The sequence below is a fragment of the Coffea arabica genome, chromosome 11c (genome assembly GCF_036785885.1).
Source record: "Coffea arabica cultivar ET-39 chromosome 11c, Coffea Arabica ET-39 HiFi, whole genome shotgun sequence".
In the NCBI taxonomy this organism is placed as follows: Eukaryota; Viridiplantae; Streptophyta; class Magnoliopsida; order Gentianales; family Rubiaceae; genus Coffea; species Coffea arabica.
Genome location: NC_092330.1, coordinates 36,376,906 through 36,388,853, shown reverse-complemented (window position 1 = coordinate 36,388,853; position 11,948 = coordinate 36,376,906). Strand labels below are relative to the sequence as shown.

At 36.0% G+C, this 11,948-nt stretch overlaps 2 protein-coding genes across 3 annotated transcripts; both read right to left on the bottom strand.

Annotated features, from left to right (window-relative positions):
* Nucleotides 1–435: 435 nt before the first annotated feature.
* Nucleotides 436–4,350, bottom strand: LOC113716598 (uncharacterized). 2 transcript variants are annotated; one of them, XM_027240993.2, is made up of 10 exons: nucleotides 3,642–4,350; nucleotides 3,276–3,502; nucleotides 2,965–3,171; nucleotides 2,771–2,860; nucleotides 2,574–2,669; nucleotides 2,191–2,496; nucleotides 2,024–2,107; nucleotides 1,787–1,918; nucleotides 1,578–1,632; nucleotides 436–711 (listed from the first exon to the last, which is right to left on the bottom strand). In XM_027240993.2, exons 1-9 carry the CDS (start codon nucleotides 4,168–4,170, stop codon nucleotides 1,579–1,581), a joined length of 1,725 nt encoding a protein of 574 aa, XP_027096794.2. In that variant the 5' UTR covers nucleotides 4,171–4,350; the 3' UTR covers nucleotides 436–711; nucleotide 1,578. The 2 variants fall into 2 exon arrangements, with proteins under 2 accessions (XP_027096794.2, XP_027096795.2); XM_027240994.2 differs by having other exon boundaries at nucleotides 436–686.
* A 129-nt stretch (nucleotides 4,351–4,479) lies between these two features.
* Nucleotides 4,480–8,370, bottom strand: LOC113716123 (uncharacterized). Its single transcript, XM_072071423.1, has 4 exons — nucleotides 6,077–8,370; nucleotides 5,720–6,004; nucleotides 5,542–5,641; nucleotides 4,480–5,438 (listed from the first exon to the last, which is right to left on the bottom strand). The coding sequence occupies exons 1-4, from the start codon at nucleotides 8,185–8,187 to the stop codon at nucleotides 4,632–4,634; spliced, it is 3,303 nt and encodes a 1,100-aa protein (XP_071927524.1). The 5' UTR covers nucleotides 8,188–8,370; the 3' UTR covers nucleotides 4,480–4,631.
* Nucleotides 8,371–11,948: the final 3,578 nt, after the last annotated feature.

Sequence of the window (11,948 nt, the reverse complement as noted above, 5' to 3'; positions counted from 1 at the left end):
ATAGATCACAACTTGATGAAACCCCCTTATCATTATTCTGCAATTGGATAGAATGTGAATATTAATTGACTGTCTAAATATAGTGCTACATTCAAACTTCAACAAGTAACACTTCAACAACAGCATAAGTAAACACCACTACAAGAAAACTGACTTTTCACGACGCCAGAAATATGCTGCAAAAAGTCCAAAAACCGCCGCGAAAACCTTTTTGCGGCACAAATGCGACGGAATTAAATTGTGTCACAAAAGTAGCCGTTACAAAAGAAAACGACACAATTTTTCAACATGTCGCATGCATTTGCATCACTCTACTTGCGGCACAAAAAATGCGCTACAAAATGTCCACAATGTCATGCGACAAAAACTTGCGTCGCAAAAAAGTCACCAATATAAAGACCAGAAATCAAATTTTTCATGGTACAATAATTATCATGCTCAAATATCCTAAAATCGAATATTATAACAAAATATAGTTCCACAATACACTAGAATAAAGTACCATACATTGTTTTAGTCAAATTCTACAAACTTTATCATTTAATATTGTTCGCTCCAATTACAAGATGTTTCATATATTCCAAAATGTGCTTGTCTTCAAAAGTACAACACTTCATCATACATCTCTCAAAAACATCTTCATATCTCCCAATCCGCATGCTTCCAATGTACCATCAAGTCCAGGGCTGCAAAGTGTATTCTATTAGTCCCCTGCTCATATAACCCCAACCCATTAAGCATGAAGAAAACGTTAATATAACAATAGATACTGAAACGGAATTTGTAATTCAACCTTTTCACAGACACTGAAAAGGGGCAAACAGTTACTATTATAAAGTACATGCTGAATTAAAGAAGTACAACTAATTTAAGTATGTGGAAGACCCAAAAAAGTGTATGGTCACAAACACAGATGCAGAACCATGAGAGTTGCTTTCAAGAACTGTGAATGGAATAAAGGCAACAATCTATGGCATCATTCATATGTGCGACTTGCCAAGTTTAATATGTTAATTAAGGCAAAAAAGTAGGCTCACGAACACATGCACAAGAGTGAGAGTTGCTTTCACAAAATCTTGGTGGAGATCCAAGAAATTCAGCAATCAAATCTGTTCTTGATCAGTACTAGCCAAGCCAGGATTTCCGAGACACCTTGACTTGCCAAACCAATAACCATGCTGTCTCTGATTAACTGTGTGTAACTCAAACTCAAAGTCCATAATGACTCTGTTCTTTTCGTAGATGCAACATAAAAAGCAGGTTTTTAGTTAACAGCACTGATCATTTTCTTAGTTGGAAAGACACGAACAGGAGCAAAAGTTTTTCTCGTGAAAATGACATATTCCTAACAATGATCACTTTCCACTCGAGACTAACTCAAGAATCTATTGCACCCTTTTAACTCAGCTTTTATGGTGGATTATAAAGGTCAGCAATTTTACTTTTGCAATTTTACTACATTATGTCCCATAAATAGCTGGCTAAATCTTAACAAAAACAGCTCGCCTTCCCAATCATACAAATACTCAATGGAAAACTTGACAGAATAGAGTTATTTCCAGAAACTTTTCCAGTACCTCAAGCAAGTCGTTTGCAAGTAGTCCTGCTCCTTTTCTTCTTTGTATGATGGTTCTGGTATAACAAAAGACTAGTCAATTAAATATCAACAAGGAGCTCATGCACAAATAGTCATCAACAAGGAAGTCATGCACAATTCAATATCAACAAGGAACTCAGTAAAATTGGTCTTCTATAGAAGGACCAACTCAAAGTACGCATACTATACCTCAAGAATATCAGCAATTGAAGAAACTTTTTTATTTATTTCACACTTGTTTATTTCAGCATCATTTGTTCCAACTTCCTTGTACATTTCAGCATCATTTGTTCCAACTTCCCTGTTCATTCTATCACCAACCTGTTACATTATCAACAAAGTGTGAAGAAAAGAAAATCAGGCCATAGCTGCTGATATTTCAGAGAGTTTGAACACAAAATCGAATTGTATGAATTAATATACAACCTCTAATGAGTCCGAAATTTGAGATTGTTTTGCTGCATTCATTTCTCTTCTTTGGAGTGATGCCAAGTCACATGTGGATGCCCTCTGGAAGAACAAAGACCAATAGTAACTAAAGCAATAAAAAAATTAGAAAAACTATAATATTTAACAAAATAGTTATCCCAAACCATTCTTGCTTCAAATTGAGCAATCAACTCCTCCTTAAAATCTGCCAATTTCGAATTCATTTCTTCTCGTAGTTCACCACGTATGATTTCCACTTTCTCATTCACTGCATCCTCAAATGCTTTCTTTTGTCCATCATTCATGTTATCTGACATCCTATACACGTCTTTTGGAGTCGCACCTACCCCATAAGTTCGAAGACGACCTGGTTTTTCAGGTCCAAGAATATTTTCATAGAGTATATCTTTCACAAAATTATCATCCCTGGATGTCTCTGGCAGTTTTTGTATTTCCTCATTCATAGTTGCCTAAATTGAAAAACAGACAGAAGAAAGAATTATTTATGAAGTAAAACCAATAAAAAGTGACTAAAAGCTATTCTTACAATTGTTTGTGAAGTCAACTCATCCATTTGTTTTCCTTGTCTTGAATGAATAAAAATGTCTAGTTTCGAAGGCTCTTTTCCAGTTTTAATCCGAAGCTGCCACATATTCAATGTACAAACTAAAGTGTTAATATTTCTAAATAAGACTATGTTCCAGAAAAAATTGCTAGAAACATAAGCATTAGAATTTAATATACCTCTTCCCTGAGGTTCACATGATCTTTTCGCCCTGTTCGATGTGGCATCTTTTGTTTTTTTCGATTCTTGCTATTAATCTTGCTTTGCTTCTAATTATGTACAAAACAGAAAAATGTAGTTAACAACACATCAAAATCATAATAGCACTAGAATTTAATTCAAAAGCAAAAGAGATGTGACAATAAATACATGCCTTGACATCTTCTGAGCTCCAATAATCAACCAAAATAGGCCATTGATCCTCCTCAACTCTTGCAGGACAGTGTGCTAATAGCCATGACCTGTGCCTCCTATAAGGAGTGAAATACATGCTCTTGACTTTTGATTTCCAATTTCTCCACAATTTGCTGACCCTTATCATTTGTACTTTCTTGCATGTATCATCAATATTTGTATTTCTCTATCAAAAATTACAAAACAAAAGTTTAAACATTCACAAGCTACAAGATTGTATGAAATAAAAAGAAAAAAAATGTTGCTAACTTTGATAGTGAGTCAAAATACCTTAATATCTTCCCAAAATCTCTCCTTAGATCCTTCAGGCATGGCCCTCCAATCTGTGTACGTGAGTGGTAATTTATTACCATCCTTTACTAAGATTCCTACTTGACTTATATACTGTGTAGCATTAGGACCAATTACTTGGCCCCGTGCATTCCAAACTAACTCCAATTTCTTTCCACCACCCCAACCAGCACTTCGTCTGGCTAGTCCTCTACCACTATTGTCTCCTGTGTACAAAAAACACATACACATACAAAAGAAGAAATTGTGATTCATATAATTTTTTTTATGAATATTATACAAAGCTTATAATAAGGAATGCTAGACTCAAAACTATTTGTGGTAATCTTTTCTTTTCCAACCGACCTTCTTCACTAGAATCATCATCATCAAAAGTACCATCAAAGACATCCTCTATGTCTTCTGAATCATATGAAGAACCTGATCCAGCTTCAGAATCATTGTTATCAAAGGAATCTGGTTGCTCACGATGGTCTACTAGTGGTTGAGAATGAAAGCCTTGACCGATATGTGAATTAGGATGGGAATTTAGTTGAGAATCAGCCTTGGAGTTCAACTGATGTGAATTGGCTTTAGAGTTGAACTGAGAAGCAGCAATAAAGCTAGAAGCTGAGTTTGAATTTGAATTGGAGTCATGTGATTTCGCTTGACAATTAGGTCGAGAAACAGAGTTTGAGCTAGATGTAGGGTCTATGCGTATTCCAGGCATTGCCCCAATGAATTTATGTGCTGGAGGCTTTGAATAATGACTGGGGCAAGTCTGATAAGATTGAGAGCTTGACTGTAGTGCAGGGTTCAAACTATTAGTGGACTCAATATGCGCTCCGGACATTGGCCCAACAACTTTGCGGGGCCCCTTCTTACTTGGTGCCATGGAAAACCTATAAAAGCAGCTTCTGATTTTTGAAGGCAAAGTTAAGTAAGATGATTAATTTTACTGGCTTTTTTCAGAAACCAATCACATAATTCAGCAAGAGAGTGTTGTATCATCTTACTTTTGGAGTTTAAGTTTCTAAAATCTGCAAACACAAAGAACATATACATATTAAGGAACTATAACCCAATGAAACCAACATTACCAACTTGCTAATATGAACATAAGGAATCATAAATTGAACATAAGGTAAATCCAGCATTACCAACCTGCTAAAAAAAGAAGTAGAATGCAGGTTATCAAGGAGACTAATATGAACATAAGGAATTATAAATTGACATCCAAGGCAGTGAAAATGATCCCACAATTAATATTTTTCATACTAATCAGTAACTTCATCTAATATTGGCATATCTAAACTTCATATAACAAAATGTTAGGATTATATTCCAAAATTAGAGTCAATCATCAGCCTTGTCTCCTTGTTGGGCTTTATCAAAAAAATCATCATCATCACTTGTATCATCAATCGTATTGTCAATCCCAAGATTATCCTCATCAGAGAAGAATCCATCATCAACTTCAGCAACGTGTGCCTTGGATTTTGTAGTTTGTGCATCAAGTATAACTCCATCAACACCTTCCCTAACCCATGAAACGTTACTATCCTCAGAATTATTGTTATTAACATGTTGCCATCCAGAATGCTCATCCTGGATATCTTCACATATGTTAATTTCTGGATCAATAATGAAAAGATCTCGAGGGGTCATCTTGACAACTATATTCCATTCAGGTTCCAATGCATCCCGAACATACCAAGCTTGCTGTGCTTGAGAGGCCAGGATGAAAGGCTCATCATTCTTCGTGTTTTGCTTGTACAATATATGATCAAAGTTAACAAGTGTGAAGTTGTGTTCATCTTGTTTCATTCCAGTGACATTATCAACCCAATCACACTTGAACATCACAAATTTAATGTCATTTGAGTATCTCAACTCAACAATATCCACTAAGACCCCATAGTATTCTAAAATTCCAGATATAGGGTTCTTATCCTTTGTACTAGCGAAACTATTGGCACTAGCATTCACAAATACACCACTATTTTGAGTTTGCCTTCTCATCTCACGCTTCTTAGTATGGAAACGAAAACCATTAACAATGTAACCAGAATAGCTTTTTGCCCACTTATCAGGACCAGCAGCCAAATAAGCAATTTCTTTATAATAATCATGGCAACTATTAGATTTTTCCAAATCTGCAACCTACAAGTTTTGAACAAAAACTGTTATTGTATGTTAACTCTAGAGAATATTAAATATATGAAAATGAAGCTCAATTAAATTCACTACTGAATTTAAAACTTACATGCTTCTTAAACCACTTGTAAAATGTTTCACTATGAATTTTCTCCCTTTCATAGTTTGACATGCGTGGTTTTTCCAGTTTTAGCAAATGCTTATGGTCCCTACATTAGTCATTAAATACTTTAATGAAAGCAATAATTCATGAGTTATTGATTAAGTTTGATAAACTGTGAACTTACCTGCGAAAAGGATCAACAGTTTCAAGATTTCCAAGAACATAACGATGAGCTTGAACCCAAGAGACATCATCTAAATAGATGACCTCTTCTTTTCCTAAGGGACGGCCAATCTGTCTATTTAAATATTCACTTTCATAGTTCCTAGGTGGGCGATTCAACTTTGATTCAATATTGTCCAAGTACATGGAACAGAATGTCATACATTCTTCCGCCAAGTAGCCCTCTGCTATTGAACCTTCAGGGTGACTTCGACTCCGTACATAATTTTTCAAAGTACACAGATACCTATGCATAGAATTTATATTAATATCGGTGGTGATTTTTCAATGTACATAGATTAAGTTGATAATCTTTTACCTCTCAATAGGATACATAGACCGAAATTGAAATGGTCCACCAAGTTTCGCCTCTTCAGGCAAGTGAACAAGCAAATGCTCCATGATATTGAAAAATGGAGGTGGAAACATCTTCTCAAGTTCACAAAGGGCCGGTGGAGTACGGTCCTCCAAAGTTTCACAATCTGCTACAGTAAGCACTTTCGAGTATAATTGCCTAAATATATCTCGTAACTCAATGATAATTCTGCAAACATGTTTAGGCAATATTCTTCTCACAGCAATGGATAACAATTGTTGCATTAATATGTGACAATCATGACTCTTTAACCCAGAGATTTGTCGTTCTTTAATATTCACACACCTCGAAATGTTTGATGCATAACCATCAGGGACCTTGACAGTTTTTAGCACATTACAAAAAATTTCTTTTTCATCTTTGCTCATTGTGAAGCATGCAGGTGGAAGAAACACTTTGTCACCCTTAGATTGTGGGTGAAGTGCCTTTCTTATCCCCATTTCTTTTAGATCATATCGAGCATTAATGTCATCATTTGTCTTGCCCATCCCCAACAGTGTCCACAAGAGATTCTCCAAGAAATTCTTCTCAATATGCATTATATCCAGATTATGTGGAAGCAAATTATCCACCCAATACGGTAACTGAAAGAATACATTCAATCTTTTCCAATTATACCTACATATGGGACTTTGTTCAAAGTCATTATTATCTTTAGTCCTCCTTTTCCTTTTCCTAGCTGAGGAAACTGGTTGATCCTTTCCAAATTCATTTCTAAAATCTCTTAGTTGTTCTAAAATCTCAAACCCATATAATCGAACAGGTCTAGAATGTTTCTCAATTGTCCCATCAAACTGCGCTCGATTTAGACGATAAGGATGATCAATAGCTAGAAATCGACGATGACCCAAATAGCAATGTTTTTTGCTATGCATCAACCATTGACTTCGAACATCTTTATTACAACAAGGGCATGCATACTTCCCTTTGGTACTCCAACCAGATAGATTTCCATAAGCTGGAAAATCATTGATAGTCCAAAGTAGTGCAGCACGTAAGTAAAACATTTGCTTACTAGCTGCATCATAAGTAGGCACCCCTGGATCCCAAAACTCATTCAATTCATCAATTACTGGTTGAAGATATACGTGAATATCATTACCTGGAGCTTTAGGCCCATCAATTAGCAAACACAACATAAATGATGTTTGCTTCATGCACATCCATGAGGGTAAATTATATGGCACTAAAATCACTGGCCAGGTGCTGTATTTATTGTTCATTGCTTTGAATAGGTTAAATCCATCCGCTGCAAGTCCAACACGAACATTGCGAGGATCACTAGCAAAGCTTGGGTGCCGGTCATTAAAATGCTTCCAAGCTAAAGAGTCTGCCGGATGCCTCAATTTACCATCCTTGATGCGCTCCTCTTCATGCCATCTCATTAATGAAGCAGTCTTTGATGACATGAATAGCCTTTGGAGACGTGGTTTCAAAGGAAAATAGCGAACAAGCTTTGCTGGAACTTTGTTAGCTTGTTCACTTGAATCATCGGATTGTTTTACAATTTGCTTATACCTAGGAGTTCCACACTTTCTGCAAAAGGTTTCATGTTCTGTCTCCTTCCAATAAATCAAGCAATCATTGGGGCATGCATGAATTTTATGGTAGCTAAGACCCAAGTCTTTAACAATTTTCCAAGCATCACGATAAGAGCTTGGAAATAATTCATTCTCAGGAAAAACTTCCTTGAGAAGCTCCAGTAATATTGTCATTGAGTTGTTGCTCCATCGACAAAGAGACTTGACATGCAACAACTTGATGACAAATGATAGAAGAGTAAAATTTTTACATCCAGGGTATAACTCTGTTTCGGCATGCTTCAGCAACTTAAAAAACTTATTAGTTTCTTCATCACAGGCTCCTCTAAGTTCTTCTAAATTTATGTTAGAATTCTCTTCAAGTGTTCTTCCAAGTGTTTCGTGTATCAATTCATTCATGTCATCATTTTCAATGCGCCTAAACACTCCATTGTTCATATTTTCTTGATTGAAGTCCCATGGATCTTCACCATGATAAATCCAATTTGTATAAGTGGTCAAAAACCCCTTCATTGTTACATGTGCACGCACAGTTTCTTCCTTTCTTCGTTCTGAGTTTTTACATCGCCTACATGGGCAATATATTCTACTCCCAACCTCCTTCTTTTTGTAGGCAAATTTAAGGAAGTCACTCAGACACTTTTCAAAGTACGGATTATTGACTCGGTCTTCAATAAAGATCCAAGACCTATCATCCATGCTACAAGAAACAAGATTGAGAAGGCAAGAAAAAGAGACCTTATAAACAGAATTGAAAAATAGCAAATTTATTAACATGCAAGAAAAATAAAAAATAAAGTGCAGCATGTGCATCCCAGTTTGCTATGCTCATAGTGGAATGCGATGTTAACAGTTAACCCAACTTCTCAATGCCAAAAGAATGTGGTGAATTTATGTCAATATGCAAACCAGTGTTCTGTTTGCAAGAAAAAGAAACATAGATAAATCAGGGGAGCTAGATTGTCTTACAAATTCCTAATTGCAACTTGGTAGAACATTTAATTGCTAGCAAGCTACAATTGCTAGGCAGATGATGGTTATGGGCAATTCAGATAGTTAGATTGCTGTTCAACTATGTACAAGAACTTATCTACGACTAATAAAATGAGTTTATTTGCCTAGAAAAGAAAAACTAATCTAAACTCAAGCAATTTTGACCAAACCTCAATGAAATTACAACATTACATCCTTGAAAAGTATAAACAACTTGTTTGTCTACAATATCATTTTCATATCAGGAACATCATTTGATTCACCATGCCTCTTCGCACGTCAAACTATTATCACCACTATGCAGTATCAACGCTGAATTGGAAAAGAAAGCAGCGAGTTACCTCTTCAGCTACAGCAGTAGAAACTCTAGGCGTAGAAACCACAGGCCAACTCCAATGCCATGATTTCCTTTTAATCTGGTCCGCAAACACAAAGGAGATTGGTATTCTTACAAAAACACAACTAAATTTTACTATAAAAAATAAATCTGCCTTCATGCACATATGAATGCATATCTAAACACACATACCAAAGCAGAAGAAGCATCAGAAGAACAGGGGCTGTAGTGGGGCAGACTCTTCTAGTTGCCGCGAGACCTAATTTTTGAAGTCAATGACTCAAATGGTTGGGTCAATTTGTTCGAGCTTTCAGCTGTAGGAATTTCGACAACTGTGGTTGACAAAATTCAGAATCAACGGAGGACCAATTACTTTGCCCAATCAAATTAGGGTTTTGTGCCAAATCTTATTAACCGAAATTCAGAGAAGAGTGCAGGTCACAAAGACATACGAGGGAAAAAACATAGAAATCGAAAATCATATGGAAGAATTTTTACCTTTTTCTCTGTAATAGTGATGGCGTAAGAGCTTTTGATTTCTGCTATATTTGAAGCAGAGATGGTGAAAAAATTGACAAACTCTTATCCGAGCTGCGTACTGCAGTGGTTTTGGATGAGCGGAAGAATTCGGTCTATGTATCTGACCTATAATAGTTTGAAGAATTCGGTCTTTGGAGAGTTAAGATCTGAATATTGTGAGCTGGGTAATATACGACGTACGGAGTTAAGATCTGAATATTGGTTCAAAAAAGGATGTTTTCTGTCTTTAGCAAGTCAAGGCTATCTTAAGCCAATCACAGAAAGTGATTACTATGTCCTCCTCACGTGGATAAATATACGACGTACGGAGTTGGGATTACGACACCGTTGTTTGGTTCAAAATGTATTTCGATTGATCAGAATTTATTCTTCAGTCTTTAAGCATTACACGACCCGGAACAAAAGATCAAGAAAAAGACACTTAACCTTTCCAAGTGCCCTTTTATGGGTTTTATTAAAACTATGTCGTTTTTATGTAAAAATTAGAAACCGTTGTGAAATTTGCAGCACAAATTGAAATTTGCTGCTTATTTACCGCACTTTATCCTTGTGCCACAGCAAAAGCGTTGCAAAAAGCCCGTTTTCTTGTAGTGCACAGAAGTAAAAAGATCGACATCAATTTGTTAGAGTTTAAGAGAATTGATCCCGAAATAGAAAGTACACGACACTTTTGGAAGTATAATAAATGTCTTGTTGGGTTTATGAATTGATGGGCATTATATTTTCATTTGTTGACTATTTTTTTAAGTGTGAGTGGGAGGTTTCGAATCGAAAACCTCTCTATCAGGACTGCACACATACTCTTGATCATCCTCTTCTAATTGTTCCCCTCTGTCACCCACATCACCTTCATGCTCGACCAAGCTAACCCTCCCAGGATTTGGGCAATTTGTGGGTGTATGGCCTGGACTGTTGATTGTTGGTTGACATCAAAATTTTCAAAGCAAAGCATCTCACAAACAACCAAATCAGTTGGTCAGCAAAAAGTAGGGTTTTCCAGTTCTGCTGCAGTTTACAAATTGTACTATATCTCATTCCATACAAATTGGAATCGAGAATGGTTGGTGGCGTTGAAAACTAGATTCAAAAGGCTACATTTCATCAGAACAAATCATTTTCAAAATCAATTCATAAATGAGAGAGAATAGAGCCACAAAATGCAGCTTCTACCATTCTCTCGGATAGGCTATCAGAACAGGGCAGCAATTTTGCCAACTCACTACGGCTCACTCATTTTGAACCAGAAATTGCATTTTATACCGTTAGAAATCTACGGATGTCTAGTTTTGAATGCCACTTACGTCACTCAATTCCGACCTCCATACAGAGAGATATGTTCGTTCAAAGATGCTCTGTCCAGACCACCTGAACACGTTTTTCCAGATTGCCTTTTATTTCGAAAATCCAACTTTTACTCAACCAAATCAATTGAGTTTTGGTAAAAACTTTCTACACGCACTATATAACATAAATATATCAGTTTCACAATCATTTGAGCATCAAAAATTTGAACTAAATGCACGACAAAAACAAGACAGATTTCGGCCACTACTCTCACGCAACTTCCTTCAATCTTTCCTTCGGTTTTCTATCCATAATCATCTTAATTAACACTTAAACAACTCAAATCAACAATTATATCATCATATCAATCCATATATCCAAGGTGGGAATTCATAGAGCCCACTCCAACCATTTAAATCCAAATAACAACAACTATAATGATGCTACAAGCTTCATAGCAACGATTAAACCCACTAAAGCTAGAATTAAGTGATTGGATGATTACCTCCCACTCCTTGAGATAAACCAGAAATTTTTACACCTCTAAAACCCAAGAAAAACCGTGAGATGATGCCTTTCCCTAAGCTCCAAGTAGTTTAGGTGTTGTGTGAAGGATTTGAGCAAGATCGAAGCAAGATTGGAGTGAAATGAGAAGAGCTTTCTTCTTCCTTCTTTTCTTTCTTGTTCAGCCAGCACTAAGGAGTGAAAAAGAAGGGTTTGGTGTGTCATGAAACTTCGTTGAGAAGCTTGAGGTTTTGTGGTTAAGATTCTTTCAAAAGTCAACTCTTAATAGTGTCGCGCGCACGTTTTGTATCCGATTTCTCTCGGATTTGTTTCACTTGTGCACTAAATCTCTAATGTACTTCCTTTAACATTATAATTATTCACTCTTAGTCTTCTAAAATAAGTTTCTTAAATCTCCATTTAACCGTTTCGGCTCGATATACGCGAACTTCCGATTTGTGCGCGATAAAGCTTAATTAGAATTTATTCACCTCTAATCTCTCAATTAACTTTTTTTTAGTCTACTATTGATCATTTTTAATTCTCCAAAATTATTATTACACTCTCGATTCAATTATTGCCTCGAAAAACATGAACTCATTATTCCTTACTAAAC